The 26,510-nt window shown below is 36.3% G+C and overlaps 1 protein-coding gene across 4 annotated transcripts in view; it reads left to right on the forward strand.

Moving 5' to 3' along the window:
* LOC131535016 (NACHT, LRR and PYD domains-containing protein 3-like) overlaps positions 1–26,510 on the forward strand; it is a 48,536-nt gene that overhangs the window by 18,622 nt on the left and 3,404 nt on the right. For all 4 annotated transcript variants that reach the window (XM_058768149.1, XM_058768148.1, XM_058768151.1 and 1 more), the window contains 4 exons: positions 2,180–2,372; positions 18,854–20,741; positions 25,892–26,062; positions 26,250–26,420. In XM_058768149.1, the coding sequence (XP_058624132.1) occupies positions 2,180–2,372; positions 18,854–20,741; positions 25,892–26,062; positions 26,250–26,420 (2,423 nt within the window). The remainder of the gene's footprint in view (positions 1–2,179; positions 2,373–18,853; positions 20,742–25,891; positions 26,063–26,249; positions 26,421–26,510) is intronic.

Raw genomic sequence — 26,510 nt, forward strand, 5'->3', positions numbered from 1 at the left:
GTATGCTTGAATATAGAGACAGACATAATTGCTTCTAATTTACTAAATTACTACAGAAACTAAGTAACATCTTCATTAACTATGTAATTATCTCCATATGATTTGTTACTTTCCGATGTTGTCAAATTGTCACAACTGGCTTCAGGCTACAGTTACGTTGATATTTGGACATTTTCACTTTTCTCTACCTCAGTTGGTACTTATGTTACATTTCTGCTGCCTTTAAGAAGTTTACCAAGTAAAAGCTTTCATTTAGAAGAGGTAGGTCACTCTATCTTTGGTGTTGTGCTTCTCTTTGCTTGCTGGGTCTGACATCATTATGAATTATCATGAATTGTTAATTAGCCAGCACTAGTCAATAAGGAATTTTAGTGCATGCAAATACATATGTGTCGATCTGCAAGTAAGGAAACATTTTATTTTATTACCAAAACTTGTCATACACAATCAAAACATTAAATATATTAAATATCAATTTAGGATACTGATTCTTAATGTGTGCAAATAAGCGAAAAACAAAAATAATTAAATGCTATATTTAAATTAAAATTATATTTAACTGGATGATGCGACGGCAGCCACAGTACAACTGTGCCAGTGCGCTCACCACACACCAGCTACTGGTGGAGAGGAGAATATCAAATATACACTACCGTTCAAAAGTTTGGTGTTTTGAGTTTCTTATGCTCATCAAGGCTGCATTTATTTGATCAAAAACACAGGAAAAATGTAATATTGTGAAATATTATTACGATGTAAAATAAAGTTTTTCTATTTTAATATACATTAAAATCTAATTTATTCCTGTGATGCAAAGCTGAATTTTCAGCATCATTACTCCAGTCTTCAGTGTCACATGATCATTCAGAAATCATTCTAATATGCTGATTTATTATTAGAATTATCAATGTTGGCAACAGTTTTTGGGGGAAAAAAAAACATTTAACAAAAACCCACCAATTCACTCTCTCAACAAATTAGAATATGGTGACATGCCAATCAGCTAATCAACTCAAAACACCTGCAAAGGTTTCCTGAGCCTTCAGAATGGTCTCTCAGTTTGGTTCACTAGGCTACACAATCATGGGGAAGACTGCTGATCTGACAGTTGTCCAGAAGACAATCATTGACACCCTTCACAAGGAGGGTAAGCCACAAACATTCATTGCCAAAGAAGCTGGCTGTTCACAGAGTGCTGTATCCAAGCATGTTAACAGAAAGTTGAGTGGAAGGAAAAAGTGTGGAAGAAAAAGATGTACAACCAACCGAGAGAACCGCAGCCTTATGAGGATTGTCAAGCAAAATCGATTCAAGAATTTGGGTGAACTTCACAAGGAATGGACTGAATCTATGGGGTATTGTCAAGAGGAAAATGAGAGGAAAATGAGAAACAAGAGACCAAAAAATGCAGATGAGCTGAAGGCCACTGTCAAAGAAACCTGGACTTCCATATCACCTCCATGGCACGCCGAATTGAGGCAGTAATTAAAGCAAAAGGAGCCCCTACCAAGTATTGAGTACATATACAGTAAATGAACATACTTTCCAGAAGGCCAACAATTCACTAAAAATGTTTTTTTTTTTTATTGGTCTTATGAAGTATTTTAATTTGTTGAGATAGTGAATTGGTGGGTTTTTGTTAAATGTGAGCCAAAATCATCACAATTAAAAGAACCAAAGACTTAAACTACTTCAGTCTGTGTGCATTAAATTTATTTAATACACGAGTTTCACAATTTGAGTTGAATTACTGAAATAAATTAACTTTTCCACAACATTCTAATTTATTGAGATGCACCTGTATAGTATTTTTATACTTGTACATAATCCGCCTATATTGTGTTTATACCTTCTCATTTGCACATTGTATTGTATTTACAACCATTTGCATCAAGCTGGTCTCTGGTACCTCACAACTTTCCACTTCTTAAAAATCTTTTAAATATACATATATATTTTTATTTATTTTTATACTTATTTATACATATTGCTATTTGCACTTCTGGTTAGATGCTAAATGCATTTCATTGGCTCTGTACATGTACTCTGCACAATGACAATAAAGTTAAATCTAATCTAATAAATATGTTAATGTACATACCGGCACTAATCTTATGTGCATGTATGAGTTGGATGAAGTTTGTTGTTCTACACCTCTTTGTGTGTGTTTTGTTTTTAGATACTTGAGGAAAAAATAACTCTATTTATGAAGAATGAGCTGGAAAAATTCAAGAAAATATTAAACAAAGAGAACACACAATACTTTAAGGACTTTATAGAGGACATGTGTTATATCAAAGAAGCAGCTCTTGATATCACACTCTATTACCTGAGAGATATGAAGCAAGATGAAGTTGCAGATGCTCTAAAAGGTAAGAAAGTTATGAATATCCGTCATATTGTCACTTATTCAATTCAATTTGTGTTTTTGCATAGCACTTTTCATGATTCAAATCATTCCAAAGCAGCTTTCTGCATTATAGAAGCAAATTTTCTGCATTATATTTAGGAGTAGCTTATCAGTGGTGATTATGTCAGGTGATGTCCATATGGCAGAAATGTACAGTAAAATCATGCAGTTAGTTAATGACATATTCAAAAGGACGGTGAACACTATCAACAGCAATGATTATATATTGCGATCAAACTTATAACAAAATTTGGTAGTTTTCCCAGACAGCAACATAGTTTTGGCCCAGATCCAGCCCACATCTGGCCAGTGTGAAATCCATGTGGGCCAGATGTGGGCCAGATCTGGGCCGACACTGCTTGCTGTCTGGGTTGTATGTTGGTTCAGGGTTGGCTGAAGTTCTCTGAGGAGTTGACATCTCTTCTCAGGTGTTCAGTCACCTTTGTAAGGGCTGGATCCAGACTGAAGCTGCTTTTCTAACCAAGCAAAAAATTATAATGTGCATTTGAACAGATATAATGGAAGTACAAGGTTATGAGATACATTATGTGAATGCTTGGCTAAAGAGATGTGTCCTTAATCTAGATTTAAACAGAGCGAGTGTGTCTGAACCCCGAAAATTATCAGAAAGGCTATTCCAGAGTTTGGGAGCCAAATGCGAAAAAGCTCTACCTCCTTTAGTGGACTGTGCTATCCTAGGAACTACCAAGAGTCCAGAGTTTTGCGACTTTAGGGAGCGTGATGGATTGTAGCGTGATAGAAGACTAGTTAGGTAGGCAGGAGCTAAACGTTTTAGGGCCTTATAAGTACTAATATTTTGTAACTGATACAGAACATAATAGGTAGCCAGTGCAGAGAATGTAAAATTGAGGTAATATGATCATATTTTCTTGACCTGGTAAGGACTGTAGCAGCTGCATTTTGGATTACCTGTAGCTTGTTTATTGAATTGAATTATTATTGAATTACAATAGTCCAGTCTTGAGGTCATGAATGCATGAACTAGCTTCTCTGTATCAGAAACAGGTAACATGTTAAATAGCTTGGCAATGTTTCTTAGATGGAAGAATGCTGTTTTTGTAACATGAAATGATTTTAAAAAGACAAGTTGCTGTCTAATATAACATCCAAATTTTTCACTGTAGAGGAAATAACACATCCGTCTAGATGCAAATTGTAATCTAAGAGATTCTGTGTACTGTTTTTTGGTCCAATAAGTCATATCTCTGTCTTATCCAAATTAAATAGGAGAAAATTCTTGGTCATCCAATCTTTTACATTTTTAACACACTCTGTTAGCTTAGATAATTTAGAAGTTTCATCTTGTCTTGTTGAAATATATAGTTGAGTATCATCAGCATAGCAATGGAAACTAATCCCGTATTTTGTAATAATATTACCAAGGGGAAACATGTATATTGAAAATAGCAGAGGGCCTAAGACAGATCCTGGCGGCACTCCATACTTTACTGGCGTGAATTGAGAAGATTAAATAAACAAAATAATAACTATTGGACAGGTAGGATCTAAACCATCTTACAGCCTGTCTTTGAATACCCATATAGTTTTGTAATCAAACTAAGAGTATGTCATGATCTATAGGAGTGGTTTTCAAACCCTGGGCCGCGGCCCAGAGACTTAAAAATAGGTCACCAGGATGATTTAAGGAAGATGTATACATGTAACAAATCCAAGACTCTGGGAAGAAGGAAGCGTCAAACGTAACTTTAATAGCAAAATAAACATTAACAACAAAATGAAAGTAAGCGGCACCGGCCTCACAGCAGACTCCAGTGCATATCTGTGTTTGTGTGTATCAGTCAGAATCCACTCACCGCTCAAAACGCCAGACTTTTTGTTCAGTCCTGCAAGCTAATCCTCTCATTATAACAAAGTATAGATGCTGTCACGCTCTGCTTCTGTGCTGGAGATGAAGGAGACTCACACACTCACAAAACTAGCAATGAGATGCAGCCTTTGTCTGATGCAAGCAGCAAGTCATTTGTAATTTTAACAAGTGCAGTTTATGTGCTATGGTGGGGTCTGAAACCTGACTGGAATTCTTCATATATATAATTTTGTTGCAGGAAGGAGCACAATTGAGCAGACAACTTTTCTAAAATTTTATACATAAACTGAAGATTTGAAATGTCTGTAATTTGCCAGTTCACTAGGATCTAGTTGTTGTTTCTTAAGAGGCTTAATAACCACCAGCTTGAATGGTTTTGTGACATGACCTAGAGATAACGATGAGTTAATAATATTGAGAAGCGGTTCTTCTGCAACGGGTAACAACTCTTTCAGTAATTTAGTGGGTACAGCATCTAATAAACATGTCGTTGGTTTTGATACAATGGTAAGTTTATTTAGCTCTTTAGATGTAAAGCACTGCAGTTTTTTGGGTGTGATGAATGAAGCTGAATTACAAGATGCTGTCGATTCTACATTTGTTATTGTATTTCTGATGTTATCTATTTTATCAGTGAAGAAATTCATAAAGTCATTATTACTAAACTGTGAGGGAATATTTAGTTCTGGTGACGTCTGATTATTTGTTAATCTAGCCACTGTGCTAAATAAAAACCTTGGATTGTTTTGGTTATTTTCTATGAGTTTGCGGATATACTCAGCCCTGGCAGCTTTTAGAGCATGTCTATAGCTGGAAACTGTTTTTCCACACAATTCTAAAAACTTCCAAGTTAGTTTTTCTCCATTTGTGCTCAAGAGTTGCTTTCTTGAGAGAATGCGCATTACTGTTGTACAATGCGCAGTACATTTTTCTTTAACCTTTTTTAATTTGACGGGGGCAACAACTTCTAATGTATTAGAGAAGATAGTGCCCATATTGCTAATCATTTTGTCTAGTTCATGTGCATTGATGGGTACACAGAGCAGTTGAGACAAATCAGGCAGGTTCTTTGTGAATCTATCTTTAGTGGTTGGAACAATAGTTCTACCCAGACAATAACGCAGAGCCATGTAGTTAATATCAGTAATACGCAGCATGCACGATACAAGGTAGTGGTCAGTAACATCATCATTTTGAAGTACAATATCTATATTAGTAAGTTTAGTTCTGTGCGATATAATTAAATCTAGCGTATGATTAAAATGATGTGTGGGCCCGGTGATGTTTTGCTTGACACCAAAAGAGTTTATGAAGTCTGTAAACGCAAGTCCTAAAGCAGGGCGATTCAATTGGCGGCCCGCCAATCATCTTCATCCGGCCCGAGGAAGAGAGTACGCAGGTTGCACATTCGCCTTGAATTGTTCTTGCACTAATTAGTTTGCAACACTGGCCCTGGCCAGCCAAAAAGAAAAGGGAGAGACGCAATAACAACAATCTAACGGAGACCGCAACATCAATAGATGGCAGCGTTGACAAGCGCTTATGTGAGGGAGTTATGAGATATCCACAATTCTAACGTTAGTTTAAACAAGTTTAAAGGCAGTGTTATCGGTCATAACTTCTGGCGAGGGGGCGTAGATGGATTGGGCTGGGTGATGGGTTTGGTCCCCCTATGCTATAGGGGTGGGCGATATGGCAAAAATATCATATCACGTTTTTTTTTTTTTAGAAATATCACGATTCTTTATCATGTTGTTTTTTCTATTTTGCAAGTTGTTTGAGCATTACAGCCAAACTAATTTCCCTATTATAAAGACAGCCTTTTAAGGTAACTAAATATAAAAAAGGATGGTCGATATTTAGGCCAAAGTGGCCAAATCTTTGTCATTATTTTATCTTTGTTATTAAAAAATTAGAACAAAGATACACATTACAAATACACACAATATACAAATAAAATAAACAGTGTTTTATTTTCATGTAGGCTACAATAGGTGTATTTAGCAGGAGCAGTCAAGAAATTGAATGAACAAATTTAAAAATAAAACACTATATAGACTGATTCCTATTAAAGCAACTGTATTAAAGTTTTTCAGTCAAGAGTAGTGAGTGATTTTTCTCTTTGTGTTTGGTGTTTTACTAACATTAAAGGAATAATTCACCCAAAAAAAAAATATATTATTTTTATATAATTCGCCCCAAAATTATTTTTATATCATCATTTACTCACTCAAAAGTTGTTTTAAACCTCAATGAGTTTCATTCTCCTGCTGAACATAAATGCTCTTTTGAAGAATGTGGAAAACCAAACAGTTGCTGGTCCACAGTGACTTCCATAGTATTTTTTTCCTACTGTCAAAGTCAATGTGGACCAGCAACTGCTTGGTTACCCAGATTCTCCAAAATATCTTCTTTTGTGTTCAGCACAAGAAAGAAATTAATACAGGTTTGGGACAACATGTGAGTGAGTAAATAATGACAGAAATAAAACTTTAGGGTGAACTATCCCTTTAATTACAGTCGGTAGCATGTTTAGTACTGTCCCTTTAAGACCTGCACACATCTAATATACAGGCATGCATCCGTTTCTCTCAGCTGTTTACTTTCATTTTAGACATAACCAACTGAGTCTATACATAAACCTTGTGTGTTTTGACACTATTATCACAAAACATAACTTAGTTCAGTAATTAGGCGCTGTTTGACGGGCTTTTTCGTACGCGCGCTTCGGGTGTATATGTGCGCAGAAAAAAGCGCATGTCTGACCAGCGCATGAAAGAAACGTTCAACCGGCATGGCTTTAAAGGAGATGCAAATAATGTACTTTTGTGATTGTGAATAAGTGCAGTGTCCCATGAGAGTAACTCTACTGCTGAGTTAACACTGATGTGAATGTATGTGGCGTTGTAGCCTACTTTATATTGAAATGGAGGTGCTAGAACTGCAGCTGATATTTCTTCAAAAAAAGCAGATCTTGGAGACATTTTTATCGTCCACGATCAAAAATCGTCATATCGAACACCCCTACCCTCGGCAGAAATCGCAGACCAGGGGCACCGGACTGCAAGGGCACTTTACCGTCGGACCTCAAAGGGGCAGGGGCTCGTACTTACATTTAAATTAATCATTTGGTACAATGCACTTATTGTGTACATGTTTTTACATTGTACATATATTTTTTAAAATACCTATATGTAGTTACATATGTAATTAATTTCTGTAATTACATTTAAAATTACACTGCTGGCCCATCCATTACACCTTAATCCACCCTTAAACCTATCCATACCACCAAACCTGTCCCTAACCTTACCTGTATCCCACCTCAATAGCAGCAAAAGTGTTTTGCAATACAATATGACAAATACCTTGTACTTATTTTTTGATGTAAGTACATAGTAGTTAAGGCCACCTAATATAAAGTGTGACCAAAAGTTGTTATATTTTTAAAGCCTATTAAATGTTAAAAATAATATCATAATATTTCAATTATACTGTAACATTAAATGGCTATAATTAATGGCTAAAATTAAAGGAAAAAATGGATTTAATAGAGACAACAGTAAAATTATTTGTATCAATGATACTTCGTTAATAATAGGCTAGTAAAAAGATACCATTAAACACATTTAAATATACCATCTTTATGTTGTTTCTATATTAATTTGAAGCTCAGTGTGAAAATATGACAACACGCGTTTAGTCACATTTTTGAATTAATTACAGAAAACTTTAATTGAATGGCAGACAGCACTAATGTTAACCTTTTATAGATGTAACTGTTGGTAATATTAGTTAATTTTACTGCTGAATATGCATTTAAATTTAATTTCCAATTTTATTAAATAAGTAAATACAAGTAGTTAGAACAATTCTGAGGACATAGGAACGAAAAAGAAATAAAATACAAAATAAAAAGGGTGGAGAAATAGCTTGCACCAACATACATACACACTTCCAACAATATGTTTTTTTTTTTTTTTTTCTCTTCGCTCTCCATTTATTAGTAAATCAGGGGCAGGGGAAGGAAACTGTAAAGGCCAGGTATAGAGAAAGGTTTTTTTTTATTTTCTTACCTCTTCCTTTAATATATATTTATTTGTTTGTTTAATGTGACAAGAAGGGTTGCCAGGTAGTGTGCAATGTTTCTGTATTACCAAGTACAGTATATCTGATCTTTTCTATTTGAATAAACTGCATCAGGTCATGCATCCAATGAAAGAAGCTGGGTGGGGAAGGATTTTTCCAGTTAATTAATATAAGTCATTTAGCAATTATCAAGCAAAAAGCGAGTGCGTTTGACTGTAAGGCTGACAAGGAAACATTTATGGGGTTGAGTCCAAATAATGCTACTAGGGGGCATGGTTCAATATCTAAACTAAAACATTCGGAAACTGATTTAAAAATTGATGACCAGAAAGAAGTCAAGTATGATAAAGAGTAGCTGGAGCTTGTCGACACCGATCACAAGTTGGATCAAAACCAGGGTTAATTTTAGACAATTTGGCCTTTGTCCAATACACTCTATGCAACAACTTAAACTGTATAAGACAATGACGAGCACATATAGAAGAAGTATTTACACGACAAAGGGCTTTGGACAATTACTCGTCTGAAAAAACATGATTAAGATCTGATTCCCAATTCTGTTTTATTTTAGAGAGGGGTGAAGAGCCGGACTGCATAATTAATTAAAAAATTGTTTTATAAATATTGGAGACAGTACCTTTACAGAGTTTAGTTTCTATAACTTGATCAATCTCTTGTTTAGGAGGTGCTTGAGGGAAATGAGAAAATGTATTTCTTATGAATTCACGAGTCTGAAGATATTGAAAAAAATGGGTTTTGGGAAGATACATTTTTTCTAACAAATAAGAAAAAGAGACGAATGTATTCTCCTGAAAAAGATCATTAATGTCTACAATGCCCCTTCTAAACCATAATGCAAAAGATCCATCTAAAATAGAGGGTAAAAAGGAAGGATTTTTATATATAGGAGACAGGCCTGACATTGCCTGAAAACCAAAATGTTCCCTAAATTGTTTCCAAATTTTAAAGCTGTGTAGTACTAAAGGGTTGGAAGAATAATTGGATGCCTTTAATGCTAACGAAGAGCATAATAAAGCATGCAGGGACACTTGAGTACAGGAACCACATTCCATTTCAGCCCATGCCGGGACCCACTAGCAAAGTCCATAGTGTGACTGGCTCCAATATAAAATACTATGAATATTTGTTGCCCAGTAATAGACTAAGAAATAAGGAAGTGCAAAACCACCTAGTTTTTTGGGTTGTTGAAGAAATTATTTCTGGATTCTTATTGGACCTCCGTTCCAAATAAAATCAGAAATCACTTGATCTAAAGTCTTAAAGAATGTTTTTGGTATGACAACTGGAAATACTTTGAAATAGGAAAAGAAATTTAGGAAGAATATTAATTTTTATAGTATTGATTCTTCCTGTAAGAGAAAGTGGGAGAGTTGTCCACTTAGCAAGATCCTGTTTTGTTTTCTCCAAAATTGCAATAAAATTATGCTTAAAGATGTCAACATATCGTCCCCTTGGATTTATAAGGTTCTATCTGACATTTTTTGTCAAAGTTTAGTTATTCACATATTCTTATTCTGTGACAATTTATTTACATGATGGGTTTTTTTTTTTTTTTTTTAAGTTTTGTACATTTTAGGACTTTTTATTTAGAAAACAAAAAGGTTCGATCTACAAAGTTGAACTCTAACTTGGTTCTATAAGGTTCTATCTGTGAATCCGCCAATCAGCACTTCAAATGCATGCAAGAGGACCAATCAGGATCAAAGTTCTTTGTCATGTTGCCGGACTGCTCCGTAACAACAGGAAAAATTAAACATTAAACAACAATAATTACGTGTCTGCATAATCAATAAGTGCAATTCACCTTTATTCCACAAAGTGGCACTGTTTAAAACATAACGATGATGTGATTTTTCACTCATAATTAGCGCATGCATAAAACAAATAATCATCTGCAAAAATTGAACTGGCTTGAATGGCTTTACTGCAGAGCAATTACTGCACATAATGAAATATAAGTGTCACCGTCGTTTGATGGTGGATGTGGTGAATAGTGAACAAAATATTGTTTTTGAAGATGCTGAAAACGATAGTTTTGAGAATATATTGAGATTGTGAATATGAGCCAGATACTGAATGTATACTGGGGAAATGCGCTCTGACGATGGCAGTGATGGTAAAATCATCTGCTCAAATCGAACCCTTCTAAGTTTCAAAAGGTAAGAAAGTATGCTTATTTTATTCTTTTTTTTTATTTTATGTTCTTAAAATATCAGGAGACTTTGCTTTTGCAGCAATTAGAGACCCATCTGTGCTGGATATAAGTCTGGGTCGCTAAACACCCGAATTTGTAATGATTGGCGAAATATTCATACAGTGTAAAGTCTTAAAATGTCTTACATTTTACAACATTAAAGGGTTAGTTCGCCCATTTAAGACATGAAGTTGTATGCAATCCTTACCAGCACTATAGTGCATACACACTGACCCTTTAGTCACCTCCCTGGTCAGAGTTCTGGCCGCTGGAAGTTTTTCAAGATAGTACTCCCGGTTAGTTTCCGGGGCCTCAAAACTGTCATCACAAAAACATCACAACATCACAAAAAACACGCCTGACAAAATTCATACCTCAGTTTTAATCGGCACTATTTTCTTTCCATTTCTATCAATCCGCGCTGCTGTCAACGTCAACAGTGCGCACGTTCAGATCAGCTGTTCCATAGTGTTTACACAATCGAATGACAACGACATAAAAAGTAGAAAATGAACAATGGTGCGAACTTGTAAATTATCAGGCTGTGACCACAAGAATGTGCCGGGATCACCGTTCAGATTCCATCGTTTTCCAGTTTCGGATATAGCTACGAGACAGCTTTGGCTGGTTGCCATCGGCTACTCTGCTGGAGCTAAAATATGGAGAATCAAGGATTTCCGTGTGTGCAGTGCTCACTTCAGCGAAGACGATTACATCCCCAACCAAGGAGGAAAAAGAAACAAAATGATTTTAAAGAGTTTTGCTGTACCAGTACCACGGGTAAGCTCTATTTACTAACTTTATGATCCAATGTCTAAACTGTACGGTAAACAAGCTGAAAATTACTTTCATCATCATCTGTTCCGTCTGACATTGTGCTAAAATTGGTTTCGTCATCAGAAGTTTCGTAGTCAGACATGTTGTCAGCCAGTCGCGCTATCAACAGATGATCTGAACGTGCGCACTGTTGACGTTGACAGCAGCGCGGATTGATAGAAATGGAAAGAAAATAGTGCCGATTAAAACTGAGGTATGAATTTTGTAAGGCGTGTTTTTTGTGATGTAAATTATTCAAGCTTTGAAACCCAAATACTTTTTTCACGTAAAAACGCACAGTTTTGAGGCCCCGGAAACTAACCGGGAGTACTATCTTGAAAAACTTCCAGCGGCCAGAACTCTGACCAGGGAGGTGACTAAAGGGTGAGTCAGTGTGTATGCACTATAGTGCTGGTAAGGATTGCATACAACTTCATGTCTTAAATGGGCGAACTAACCCTTTAAGCCTTAAATATCAAATAGCCAACAATTTAAATGATAGGGCCTTAATTACCACAATAAACGTCAGCATATCGGCCATACTGATTTAAAGAGGAAGCCATTTTCCCTGTCCCGCTTTTTGTGGAATAAAGTCCTGGTCAGATGGATTAGAGTAACGTTAGCTGCCTTAACTGTTCCCTCAATAATGTATTTAATTATCCACTATAACTCTAGCTAAAATTAACATAAGCACTGAACAAAATATTTAGTATTGCCCTTTGTGCCTAACTTAACCAAGAAAAAATTATTTGTCCTAAAATATGGAATAAATGTGATAAAGAAAGCATTAAATTTACCTTTCTCATACATGTTGACATATTGTTACAACACTAATTTTATGTTTTAAAACAAATTATAAAAAAATCTATTTGTATTTCTTGAAAATTGTTGCTTCAATTAATGTTTTGCAAGATAGAACCTTATAATTCCAAGCGGAAAATGACTTTTTAGAATTAGAAGGTTCTATCTGCATTTGACCTGTTCCAAATATCCCCATTTAAAAATTTGTACATTGTACATTTAGAATACATTTAGGGTCTCTGTCATTTTCATGTAGGAAAGAGACTTGTTCCCCATATAATTTTTGCTATATGGAATGCAAAAACTTTGAAGCTCGATATCTCAAAACCACTCAGAATGCAGATAGAACCTTATCATTCCAAGGCGACAATATTTCTGTGTTACAGTTACTCCCAGGTATCGGAAATTGTCTGAGGCTAATTTAAATGGTAATATTGACGTTGGAAGAGATCTTGCAGCAGAGTTGATTGGGAAAACTCACTCTTATGTAAATTTAATTTATAACCTGAGACACCACTGAACTGTCTTAGAACATTTAAGACATGGGAAAGACAGGTTTCTGGATCTGAAACATATAATACCACGTCATCTGCATAGAGAGAAATTTTCTGTTCTTTTCCTGCTCCTGCACCAGTGATATTGTGATTATTACGAAAGGAGATTGCAAGAGGTTCTATAGCTATAGCAAACAAAAGGGGGGACAGCGGGCAACCCTGTCTAGTGCCACGGTGAAGACGGAAATAATCAGAACTAATACCATTTGTTTTACAGACACCAAGGGAGAAGAATATATGAGTTTTACCCAGGAAACAAATTTATCACCAAACCCAAATTTTTTTAATGTATAGAATAAATAGTCCCACTCAACACGATCGCATGCTTTCTCCGCATCAAGAGAGACTAAGGCCTCAGGCACAAATGTGTCAGACGATGTGTAAATTGTTCATCAACCTTCTGAGATTAAAAAAGCCCTGCCTATTTTTAATAAAACCAGTTTGGTCCTGATGAATGATGTCTTGAATAACAGTTTCTAAACTAAGAGAGGGAACCTTTGCCAGAATTCTTATATCTATGTTTAGAAGTGAAATTGGACGGTATGGCCCACACTCCAATGGATTTTTATCAGGTTTTAAAAGAAGAGAGATTGATGCCTGGCACAAAGAAGGAGGGAGACCATCATTATTTAGAGATTCTTCAAAGACCGAGAGAAGCAGCGGGGAAAGCTGAGGGGAAACTGTTTTTAAAAACTCTGCGGGAAAGCCATCTGGACCCTGAGATTTTCCGCTTTGCATTTGTGCAATGGATTGTAAAATTTCAGCTAAACTAATAGGTTCATCCAATTTGACTTTTGATTCAATATTAATTTGAGGAATGTTGAGCTCATCAAAAAAAAAAAAAGGGATTCTGACTGATACAGTGAGGAGTAAAAAGATTTAAATTCATTATTAATTTCTTGGGGGTCTGATACAATATTGCCTTTTGGGTATGGATTTGGGTGATCAAATTTTTGCAGTTTTAAGTCTAAGTTGTAGTGCCAGTGCTTTACCTGATTTATCACCAATCTCATAAAAATGGTGTCGTGATTTAAGGCGAGACACTGCAGGTGAATAGGGTAAAAAAAATAACTAATAGATGATTGATGACATTGATAATTGCAAACATTTTTTGTATTACAAGTTTTCTAAAATGTTAGGTTTAAATATGCAAATGAGGCATTATTTAATGAAATATGCACTAATTTGCATACATTTCTAGTACAAAAATCTAAACACCGGATGAAGTCAGTTTCAAAATTCTTGTTTAATTTTTTTGACATATTACAGTCAAAAGTTTTTACAGAGGGAATTTTGGGTATCTCATTTTGTCACTCCATAATTCAGAAAATACTTAGAACAGACAGAAAACACTATATTTTGACAATTTTGGGGGGGTTAAAATGTTGTATATAATCAAGCAAATTATACAGTGAGGAAAATAAGTATTTGAACACCCTGCTATTTTGCAAATTCTCCCACTTAGAAATCATGGAGGGTCTGAAATTGTCATCGTAGGTGCATGTCCACAGTGAGAGACATAATCTAAAAAAAAATCCAGAAATCACAATGTATGATTTTTAACTATTTATTTGTATGATACAGCTGCAAATAAGTATTTGAACACCTGTCTATCAGCTAGAATTCTGACCCTCAAAGACCTGTTAGTCTGCCTTTAAAATGTCCACCTCCACTCCATTTATTATCCTAAATTAGATGCACCTGTTTGAGGTCGTTAGCTGCATAAAGACACCTGTCCACCCCATACAATCAGTAAGAATCCAACTACTAACATGGCCAAGACCAAAGAGCTGTCCAAAGACACTAGAGACAAAATTGTACACCTCCACAATGCTGGAAAGGGCTACGGGGAAATTGCCAAGCAGCTTGGTGAAAAAGGTCCACTGTTGGAGCAATCATTAGAAAATGGAAGAAGCTAAACATGACTGTCAATCTCCCTCGGACTGGGGCCCCATGCAAGATCTCACCTCGTGGGGTCTCAATAATCCTAAGAAAGGTGAGAAATCAGCCCAGAACTACACGGGAGGAGCTGGTCAATGACCTGAAAAGAGCTGGGACCACCGTTTCCAAGGTTACTGTTGGTAATACACTAAGACGTCATGGTTTGAAATCATGCATGGCACGGAAGGTTCCCCTGCTTAAACCAGCACATGTCCAGGCCCGACTTAAGTTTGCCAATGACCATTTGGATGATCCAGAGGAGTCATGGGAGAAAGTCATGTGGTCAGATGAGACCAAAATATAACTTTTTGGTCATAATTCCACTAAACGTGTTTGGAGGAAGAAGAATGATGAGTACCATCCCAAGAACACCATCCCTACTGTGAAGCATGGGGGTGGTAGCATCATCTTTGGGGTGTTTTTCTGCACATGGGACAGGCGACTGCACTGTATTAAGGAGAGGATGACCGGGGCCATGTATTGCGAGATTTTGGGGAACAACCTCCTTCCCTCAGTTAGAGCATTGAAGATGGGTCGAGGCTGGGTCTTCCAACATGACAATGACCCGAAGCACACAGCCAGGATAACCAAGGAGTGGCTCTGTAAGAAGCATATCAAGGTTCTGGCGTGGCCTAGCCAGTCTCAGACCTAAACCCAATAGAGAATCTTTGGAGGAGCTCAAACTCCGTGTTTCTCAGCGACAGGCCAGAAACCTGACTGATCTAGAGAAGATCTGTGTGGAGGTGGGCCAAAATCCCTCCTGCAGTGTGTGCAAACCTGGTGAAAAACTACAGGAAACGTTTGACCTCTGTAATTGCAAACAAAGGCTACTGTACCAAATATTAACATTGATTTTCTCAGGTGTTCAAATACTTATTTGCAGCTGTATCATACAAATAAATAGTTAAAAATCATACATTGTGATTTCTGGATTTTTTTTTTAGATTATGTCTCTCACAGTGGACATGCACCTACGATGACAATTTCAGACCCCTCCATGATTTCTAAGTGGGAGAACTTGCAAAATAGCAGGGTGTTCAAATACTTATTTTCCTCACTGTATATGAACAAATCCCTCTGTAAAAACCTTCAGGATATAGACAGGAATAAAAATGTAAAGTTTGGTGTGTGTAAGTGCTACTGAAGTGGAGATTTATGGCTCAGTGTAGGAGAAAAAACGAATTTTGAGAAAACAGCCTTTAAAAATATGTATTGTAATTGAAATCTATTGACACAAATAGATAAAGTGCTATAAAAGAAACACTTAACAGTGTCTTTTGGATGTTTTCGTTCTACTAGTCTGAAAAACATGCCCAAAATCTCAAAATTGACAGGTGCATAAAAAAAAACTGTGTTTTTGCCTGCAGTGTCTCCCCTTAAGCAGAAGCTGTTCAGCCTGGGTGGTGGAAAGAAGGTTATATTCAGATTGCAAAAAAATCGCTTGGGTGTTGTGCGTAAATCTGGTCTAGTTTACCAATTTGTTCAGAAAGTTCAAAAAGTCTTTTATGACGCAAATTTTTTATATAAGCAGAACGAGAAATTATTTCCCCACGTAAATAGACTTTGAGCGTTTCCCAAAGTAAGGATGCAGAAATCCCCTCTGTAGAATTCATTTCAAGAAACGTGGAGATCTTTTTTTAGATAAACTGAACAAAATGGCTATCTGATATAAGTAATACATTCATTCATACATTCAAGAAGATATAGGACAGCCAGGAAGGGCCAATTCAAGAATTACTGGAGCATGATCGGAGACAATTATACTATCATAAGAGGCAGACTTTACTAGAGGAGTAAGTTTACTGTCAATAAAATAAAATAAAAAAATCAATACGCGTGTAAGTATGATGAGCTGAAGAAAAAAAGGAAAAGAAGTGGGATTCAAGTGGGATTCAGAATTCGCCATACATCAGCTACTCCATACAACTCCAAAAAGGAATTAATTGTTTTAGAAGATTGGGATAGAAGAGCTGATTTGGGAGATGACCTATCTAGAACAGTGTTTAAAACACAATTAAAGTCACCTCCCATAATCAGCTGGTAAAGATTCAAGTCTGGAAGTTTAGAGAAAAGTTTAATTAAAAAAGTCTGGATTATCCCAGTTAGGTGCGTTAATGCTTGCCAAGGTGATTTTATTATTATAGAGGGTGCCTGAGACGATCACAAACCTACCATTGGGGTCTGACATAACATTAGAAGGGTTGAATGGAGTATTCTTATTGATTAAGATGGCAGTACCTCTGGATTTACAATTAAATCCCGAATGGAAAACCTGTCCCACCCATGATCTCAGCAATCTTTTACGGCACAAAATTTTTAGATAAGTTTCCTGCAAAAAATATATAATGGCCATTAACTTGTTTAGATTAGTAAAAACTTTTACACTTTTCACTTTATTGTTTAAGCCTTTGATGTTCCAACTAATTATTTTAACCCTGCCCCCTCCGACTTGATCTACATTAGACTTTACTTATAAACAAGGGCTTAATTGAGTTAGAAAAGAAGTCAAAAGATTTTAGGAAGAGAGCATGAAATAAAGGAACAGTCAAATAAGAGATGACTGAAGGTGCACAAAACAAACAAACAAAAACTTAAACAACCCCTATCCCCTCCACGTGTCCAGAACGGACATAGAATCTAACATCCATAACCTTAATAAACCTAACTGAAAAGAACGTTACAGTCAGGTACAAAAGAAACCAGCTAACCAGTTCTTTCAACTTTGACTGTCCTTTCGGCAGCGTTCCGTGAACAGAAATAAGATATAGAGTGTTTTATCAGTAGTAAGTTGTACATGACTAACTTAAGGTAACTTAGTCTACGCAACTATTATGAAACAAGAACAAGTTTTATAAACTTAAAGTGATCAATGCTAAAGATGAACTGCAACATCGTGCATTATATTTACTGATGCGCAGTCGCTCTATTTAAGAGGAATGTCAGGCGCTTTCTAAACTCGTTCTTGATTTACATCCTTCATGTCAATCAAGCCTTGTTCACTGCAGTCTTGATAGTAGCAGTGAAAAAAAACATCGCTGCCTGCAGAGTTTGAAAGACATGCCGCTGCCCCTGGAAGTCTGGCAGGATGCAACATTCCGTAGGTGACGCCAGCGCTGCAAAGTGAAGCTTTCACGTCTTTAAACTCGGCACGGCACCTCGCAACCTCAGCAGACATGTCCGGGAAGATACGAATCACCACGCCGTTGAATTCCAGAGACCCCCGCTCATGGCTGAGTTTCAATATGAGTTCTTTGGTTTGGTAATGGTGGAGCCGGACGAGCATATGCCTTGGATATGCATTTGACTGTAGTTTTTGACCGACGCGATGAGCGCGATCGATTTCCAGAGGTCTCTCAAAGGCACTATCCCCAAACAATTTGGTAAAGAATGAAATCATGAAAGCAACCGGACTTTGTCCCTCCAATCCCTCTGGTATTCCAATGATCCTTTGGTTTTGCCTCCGCGAACGGTTCTCCAAATCATCCAACTTGAGTTTTAGGCTGCTGTTCTCTGCTTCCAGCGCGTTGCACAACGTCTCAACCGCTGTCAAATGGCCGTCTGAGTCGTTAAGTGCCATTTCAATGTCCACAATCTTCAGATGCAAATTCAGATTGCAGTGTTGAAACTTCCGAACGAATGGTAGATGATATTAATTCCTTCAAAGAAGCGGGTGTTAACTCATCCTCCACTTAGGCTGGAGCTGTAGCGTTAGCACTAGCTGCCTGCTCGTTCCCCTTTTCAGCCATCATTTCTGCTATGTTTCGTACCGATTTTCCAGGTTTTGGCATTTTTCCTTGTAAATATGTTACAGAGTCACTTACTTTATGAATATGTAACAAAAATAACTAAAACTGCTGAAAAAATAGATAAATGTTCACGGAGCGACTTCCACCTACGTCTAGTCACCACGAGGCATACCGGAAGTCCTCCAATTGTTTTTTTGAAGAATACGATAGGGGATATATTTTCACGTTATAGAAACAGAAATTATGGTGTATAAAGTTGATTTTAAGATTGAAAATATATGATAATTAACTTGACAGAGCTCCAAACTCAAAACACTTGGCAGCAACAAACAGGAAGTGATGTACTGTATCACAGAAAGTGATGTAAACGTATAAAATGTATGAGATAAACGTAAAATAAAATGTTGTTGTTCCTGTGTTTTTGTGTGTTAGATGAGCTGGTCTTCATTCATCAACAACAGCTAATATCCCACCTGAAGAAGAAGTATCAATCTGTGTCTGAAGGAATTGCAAAGCATGGTGACTCCAAGCTTCTAAATAACATCTACACAGATCTCCATATCACTCAAGGTTGTAGTGAACAGGTCAATACTGAACATGAGGTAAGACAGATTGAGGCTGTTTCCAGGCGTCATGAAACACAAGAGATACAGGTTGAATGCAAACATTTGTTTGAAGCACCTGAACAAGACAAGCAGATGAGAACTGTACTGACAAAAGGAGTTGCTGGCATCGGAAAATCAGTCTCTGTGCAAAAGTTTATTGTGGACTGGGCTGAAAGGTTAGAAAAAGCAAAAAAAGAAAAGGACGAAAAAGGAAAAGACCAAAAAGAAAATGAGGATATTAGCTTTATATTTCCTCTTCCTTTCCGTGAGATGAACTTAATACAGAAAGAAAAACAAAGTTTGATTGACATTATAAGTCAGTTTTTCCCTGAGATAAAAGGACTGAACCTTACAAGAAGGAATCAATTCAAAGTCCTGTTCATTCTTGATGGATTGGACGAATGTCGACTTCCCCTGAACTTTGAGGGTAATGAGACGTGGCGTGATGTTTCATCACCAGCCTCTCTGGATGTTCTCCTTACAAACCTCATCAAGGGAAATCTGCTCCCTTCAGCTCTCATCTGGATCACCACCAGACCAGCAGCAGCCATTAAGATTCCTCCTGACTGTATTGACCGGGTAACAGAGGTCAGAGGGTTCAATAATGCACAAAAGGAAGAGTACTTCAAAAAAAGATTCACAGATGAGAATCAGGCCAAAGAAATCATTGATCATGTTAAACAATCAAAGAGTCTCTTTATCATGTGCCACATCCCAGTCTTCTGCTGGATTTCAGCCACTGTTCTCCAGAACATTTTGGAGGAGAAAAAAAATGATGATCTGAAAAATAATCAGGCTGATGACGCCTCCAAAACACTGCAGGAATCAAATACTGAAGACACTCCCAAAACTCTGACACAAATGTACACACACTTTCTCCGCTTTCAGATCCTGCAGAGCAGACGAAAGTATGATGGAGAATTTAAACCAGATGTTTCATGGAATAAAGATGACATCCTTTCACTGGGGAATCTGGCATTTCATCAGCTGACAAAAAACAACCTGATCTTCTATGACGCAGACCTGGAAGCTTGTGGTATTGATGTCTATAAGGCATCAGTGCGTTCAGGCATGTGTACCCAGATCTTTAAGGAGGAAAGAGGTGTCACTGTTGGTACCATGTACTGCTTTGTTCACTTGAGCATTCAAGAGTTTATTGCAGCCCTTTATGCACATCTGTTTCTAGACATCAACAAGAAAAGTGTGTTTGTTCATGAGTCTACAGAACAGGAAAACAAAAATGAAACCATGATTGATTTGCTCAAGACTGCAGTGGACAAGGCACTCGAGAGTGACAATGGACACCTGGACCTTTTCCTTCGCTTTCTTCTCGGTTTGTCACTCCAGTCCAATCGACGACTCTTACAAGGTCTGGTGACACAGCCAAACAGGTCAGACAGTGACCACATCAAAAAGAAAATAGTTCAGTACATCAAGCAGAAATTCGAAGCTAATCTATCTCCAGAGAGATCCATCAATCTGTTCTACTGTCTGAATGAACTGAATGATCAAACTCTGGTGAAAGAGATTCAAACCCAACTTAGAGAAGGAAGTCTCTCATCTGGTGACCTTTCACCTGCCCAGTGGTCTGCTGTGGCCTTTGTGTTGTTGACATCAGAGGAAGAGATGGAGGATTTTGAGCTTCAGAAATTCAAGAAATCGGATGAGTGTTTATTTAGACTATCAGAAGTAGTCAAAAACTCCAAAAGAGCTCTGTAAGTCATGTAATGTGATTTTTAAATCAAAATTAATGTATTTGTTCTTATTTTAACAATAATTTATCAAAAGTTAATTCTTAATAACATACCAGAAATAATTATGTTAAGCAACATGCTAAAACAATGTCCTTTATTTATAAATAAATACACATATAATTTAGTCTGAGTATAATTTTACCATAGGTGGTTTAACTTTTATGTGGTTAACAGGATTCCTGTGGGTCCTTAAGTCTTAAATTCAGTTTTAGCAAATTTAAGATCACAAAATAAATACCTAAATATCTTAAATACTGTAAGAAAAGCCTTAATTATCATTGTAATTTGGGAAAGGAAAAACACAAGTCTCATAATACAGTTTAATGTGATTAAACTTCAAAAGGCTATGATTTAACCCTCTGGGGTCGACAAAAGCGTATACGCGTTTTGAGGCAGATTTTCCTGATAAGGCCGAAATGAGCTTGAATTACTCTGCCATTTTTGATCGTACAGATAAGAGCAATACACCATTCGAATCTACTTTTATTTGTATACACTCATAATAACAACTGAACTTTGTGCTTTTGAAGAATAAAGAAAACAAACAGAGTGCGCTCTCTGTCTTCTCCGTCTCCGCGAACTGCTTTTTGAAACACGTCACTAAAATGAACTGTAACTCAGCAAATACTCAACACAGAGACATGATAAATATATCTATAGAAAGCTTGACATGTCTACTGTTAAATGAAGTAAGTCTTACCGAAAACAAATATTCTGTGATAAAGTAATCCGTATGAAACCAAGGACATGTCCAGTTTTTCCGTCTGGTCTCATTATCTCTAATTAGGTCACGCCCACGCGCTGCTCGCGCTTTTGTTATTACAAATCTCCACGAGAGCCACGCGGCATGTAAACGCCCACACCACCATAAACAAAGCAGCAACGCGTTCATCTCGGATACTTTTCAGTTTTGGAAGAACACGCTGTGAGGAATAAGCCTTGTATTTACCGCCAGAAGATGCACTGAGAGGAAAAAGCTTTGTTTACCTCACACACCGAACGTGAGCGCAGCTGGAGCCGGCGGAGGACGAGATACTTTATACCGAGTAAGTAATGTTTTATTACTGTGTGCATCTATGTTATAAAATCACGTGGGCAATATTGGTGATTGCTAATGTAATAATATAGTTGCTCCTGATAAGCCTATCAACATGCTGACTAATTTATTTATTAATTTTAGTGTGTGGTGTAGTGTGGTGTGTGGGGTGGGGGTGTGCTTTATTTATTTTGAATAGTAACAATATGTAGGCCTATGTATTATAATAAATATAATGTACTGTTTTTGCTGTACTTTGGATCAAATAAATGCAGGCTTGGTGAGCTTAAGACACTTCTCAAAAAAAACATTACAAATCTTACTGTTTAAATAATTTGACTGGTAGTGTATGTATTGTCACCATGTTTGCTTTGTCTTTGTCCGTTCACTGTGTTGCTCACGTCTGTTTTGTGTTTTCTCATGCAGTTTCTGCTGTCTCCCGTTTTCCTGGGTTCCAGTTTCCTGCCACTGTTTTGGATATTTTGGATATTGCACCCACAATGTCTTGACTCTTCTGTTGATTATTTGTTTGTTTGTTCCTAATAAACTGTTTAACTGCACTCGCAAGTGAATCTCAAGTTATTTTATGTGATAGTTATATGTATACACATTTCTTTTTTCCTCACATTCTTTCTTGAAACTCTTCTCTCTCAGTCACATACCTAACTCAATGGCTCATTATGGAGCTCATTATGCGGGCCTTTGTCTTCTCAGGTGTGAGTCACAGCATTATCCAGGATAGTTCACGCCCTCTCGCATAGAGCCTTTCCACTCAAAAAGTGACTTTGAAAATTTAAATCAATATATTGTTTTCTTTGAATGAGTGAGTTAGATTATTTTCAGATCATTTTGAAGCAAATATTCTAGGCTACAAGATCCAGTTCTCAAAAGTCTTGTGAACAAATGTTTTGTATGTTTTATGGCCTTATTTCAGTTACTTTAACATTTTAGTTTTTTTCTAACCACGCATAAATGTTGTTTTCTCAAAAACACAATCACGTACGTACAAGCTGCTCACATATTATTGTAGCCCAGTTTGTGCTGAATACAGTGTTTTTAGACTTTAGCCATTAAAATGTTTATAAGCAACTGAAAAAAGCACAAATGTCAGGGCATGTCAAAACTTCTCCGGGGCCCCAAAACACCCTCAGACCCCAGGTCATGACATGGATTTTATTTTTATTATTATTATTATTATTATCATAATCATAATTTTAATATGTTCCTTGAGGTTCCCTTATAATGTTACCCCCCCCCCAAAAAAAAACCCCCCAGCAACTTCAGCATCTGTTGATGGTACAAAGACCACTTATATGTCAAAAGACCACGGAAAATTTGATTTCTCATATCATGACCCCTTTAATGTGAGCATGTTTCAAAAACTTGGCGCTATTGCATGTTCTACAGGCTCACAGTTTCAGTGGAGTTTGGGATCAAAGAATTATGATCTACTGTTTATGAATTACGACAGTGATTACCTTATGGTTAGACATTCCAAAATAATCCCAGTGCATTTTGGGATTATTTATAATTAACCCTTTCACACGTGAGTTTAAAATATTCTATCTGAGCCCCCGGCGTGAGTTTTTTTAGGCGACCGTTATTTTAGAACTTATAGCCTTATTGTTTCCATGGCGACGCGTCATGCTTGTCATGTGACACACCGCAGCCGTAATAGCGCTGTATGACACATGGATTGCTTTTATTTCGTTTTTCCTTTTTTTATTATTAATATTCACAAACATACTCGCTATATTATTAAATATCTGATATTCCGATTCTGAAATATATGCAAGTAAATGTGTTTGGTTGTTTAAACACTTTTATAATGACCGTGTTAGTTGATCTATACCGGGTGATGGGCGCCGCCATGTTTATAATGGCACTTTGAATACACCTGGCATCTGAGTTTTCCTCATCTACTTTGTACTTTGTGATCAACAAAAAACAAAAATGGCTGCACGATAAATCGCATATGACTGTCATGTGCATCTCGTTGTCAGTAAAGCCGGTTTTGTGATAGCAAATCTCCATCATATGTACCATCACATGCTTTCAGATGGAGCGGCATTTAATACACAGAGCCGTAAATCATTGACAAGCTACACAATATCGCGTTCATAATCGCAGATGAATCGCATTCGATTATGAAAGCGATATTGCATAGCTTGTCAGTATAAGTGTTTTTATTAACACTAGAAGCGCCAGAATTCCAAAACTACTAGAATAGCCGTGAGCGGTCATTTTGACCGCTATATTATAAACTCTATAATCTCTAAATAAATTGCCCAAATGAGAGATTAATGTATTAACTGTGTTAGGATATCTTTAAAAAACAAATAACACCAACATGTAGACTTTTTATTTAGTTAAAATGATAATTATAAATTTAGAAATATTCGCATCATTTCATAGTAAAATGTAATTATTGCATATTCAGTATTTCTCTGTATTTATTTTACATAACTCAGAACAACAAAATAACATTTAAAATGATCTATTTGATTATGATTTTTTTTTTTTACAACATTTATGATACATTATAACACAGAACATAAGCTGGAAACAAGCAGCTCTAAAGTTAAAAAGAGTCACGAACGAAGTTTGGAACCATAAAACAATTACGCTACAAATTTTATATTAAATAAATATATCTATATCATGCTTGGCTATTTAAGATTCACAGTCAACACAAGTTACTTCTGTTCTTCTCGCACAATTTCCACACACGGGTTTGTGGCATTTGCAATAGGTGTCGCGCGTTTTATTTTGTTTGCAGATTCTCCGCACCTGGCATTGTCTCCGTTTTGGTGTCAGTTGCGAGGGTTGATTGTGCTTTTGGTACATTTTCTAAACGCTCCCTATAAACTCTTTATAAATCTATTTTTTAAAAGGCAATAATAATTTGTAGTCCAAGAATTTGTATTTATAATCAAATGAGCATATGCTAATAGTACTGGAGACGCTGACAGAGACAATAAACCGTGGGAAAGAACAATAGAATCGCGCGAGATTTAAAGCGGTCAATATGACCGTTATGGCTTTAATAGGTAGAAATGCTCATATTTTTTTTGCCTTTTATGTAATTTATATAAAATCTATTGTAAGTAAAAATAGAAACACTTTTAGGAAAAGTCACAAACCAGCAAGATTGTATTTTTTTATTCAACAAAGTTATTGTACATATACATTTCAAAACGGTCATTTTGACCGTCATGGCAGTTCTAGTGTTAATGCCATTAATGTTTTTGTTAATACAGTGTATAGCACTAGTCAACTAAATGAATGTAACATGGCAAAGATGAATGCATGTTTGGAAGTTGAATGTAAGGGAAATGTCATTTTGGAATTTCTGTGGTCTAATGTGATATTGTTGTTCATGTTCTTGTTCATGATGAAATTTTCTTTTATTGTTGTAGGCCTAATTCATTTATAGAATTAACAAGATGACCCATTGAATTCATTTTGGGAGCGATGACTGTGCGATGAATGTAGGCTATTTTTAGTCCAATGCCTGTGGCCTATAAGATTAGTATTGACCAAGTTCAGGCTGTCATATGTGGATCAACTTGCTTTGTTGTGTATTTTCAACAGTTTCAGTATGAAACATAACTTTTATATTGATTCATTGGATTGCATTTTGAAAAAAAAAACGTGTCATGTATTTTTTGCATTTGGGGGGGGGGGGGGGGAATCTATTTTTATAATAAATCTTTGAAAATCAAAATTTGGATTTAAATTTTTAATGTTATTATAACCTAAAGATGGTATGTGAAGGTTTGAAACAGAAAATAGTGGTTTTCATCTTGGCACTTTCTTGGTAAAGAAAACACATTTTTACTCAAATTAATCAAAATGGATTTATAGCGTTTTGGAACCAAACTCTTCATATGCACTAACCCCCAGATTTCAGACACTTATTAAGAAAGTTAGTAATTATCTCTAACTAAAATCCAGCTTTAATTGAACAGACAAGCAAAAACACACACTTTGAAACTCATTCTCATTAAAGGCATAAGCCTTAGATAAAAAGGTTTTCTTCGTCTAATTTTGTATTCTGATTTTCCCCCCACAGATTAAATGATTGTAATTTAACAGACAAAAGTTGTTCAATTCTGGCTAAAGCTCTTGAATCAGATAACAGTCTACAAGAGCTGAACATGAACAATAATAATCTGCAGGATTCAGGAATGAAGCAGCTCAGCACTGGACTGAAGAACATAAAGTGTAAATTGGAGATACTGAGGTAAGTTGTGACACAATAGACAAAAGATGCAATTGGTTTTAGATATTCTTTACAAATGTTTGTATAAATAATATTGTAATACTGATAAATGATTCATTTTAATGACTAATGCTGCATTTTCCACTTTTCTTTGGAAACATGGGCAATATGCTAAATGTACTATTCCTAACTAGCAGTTTACTTTCAGGCTCAGTCAATGTATGCTAACAGAGGGAAGCTGTTCAGTGCTTTCTACAGTTTTAAGTTCAGTCTCCAGCAGTCTGAAGGATCTTGACCTGAGCAATAATAATCTGCAGGATTCAGGAGTGAAACTGCTCTCCAGTGGTCTGAAAAGGAACTGTAAACTGCAGAAACTCATGTGAGTTGATGTCTAACATTTTTGTTTCTTGGCCTTTTCTTTGCCTCATATTCAGTCATCAGTTTTGTTTGACAATTTTAATTATTTTGT

This window comes from Onychostoma macrolepis, unplaced genomic scaffold (assembly GCF_012432095.1).
Source record: "Onychostoma macrolepis isolate SWU-2019 unplaced genomic scaffold, ASM1243209v1 Scaffold1, whole genome shotgun sequence".
NCBI lineage: Eukaryota > Metazoa > Chordata > Actinopteri > Cypriniformes > Cyprinidae > Onychostoma > Onychostoma macrolepis.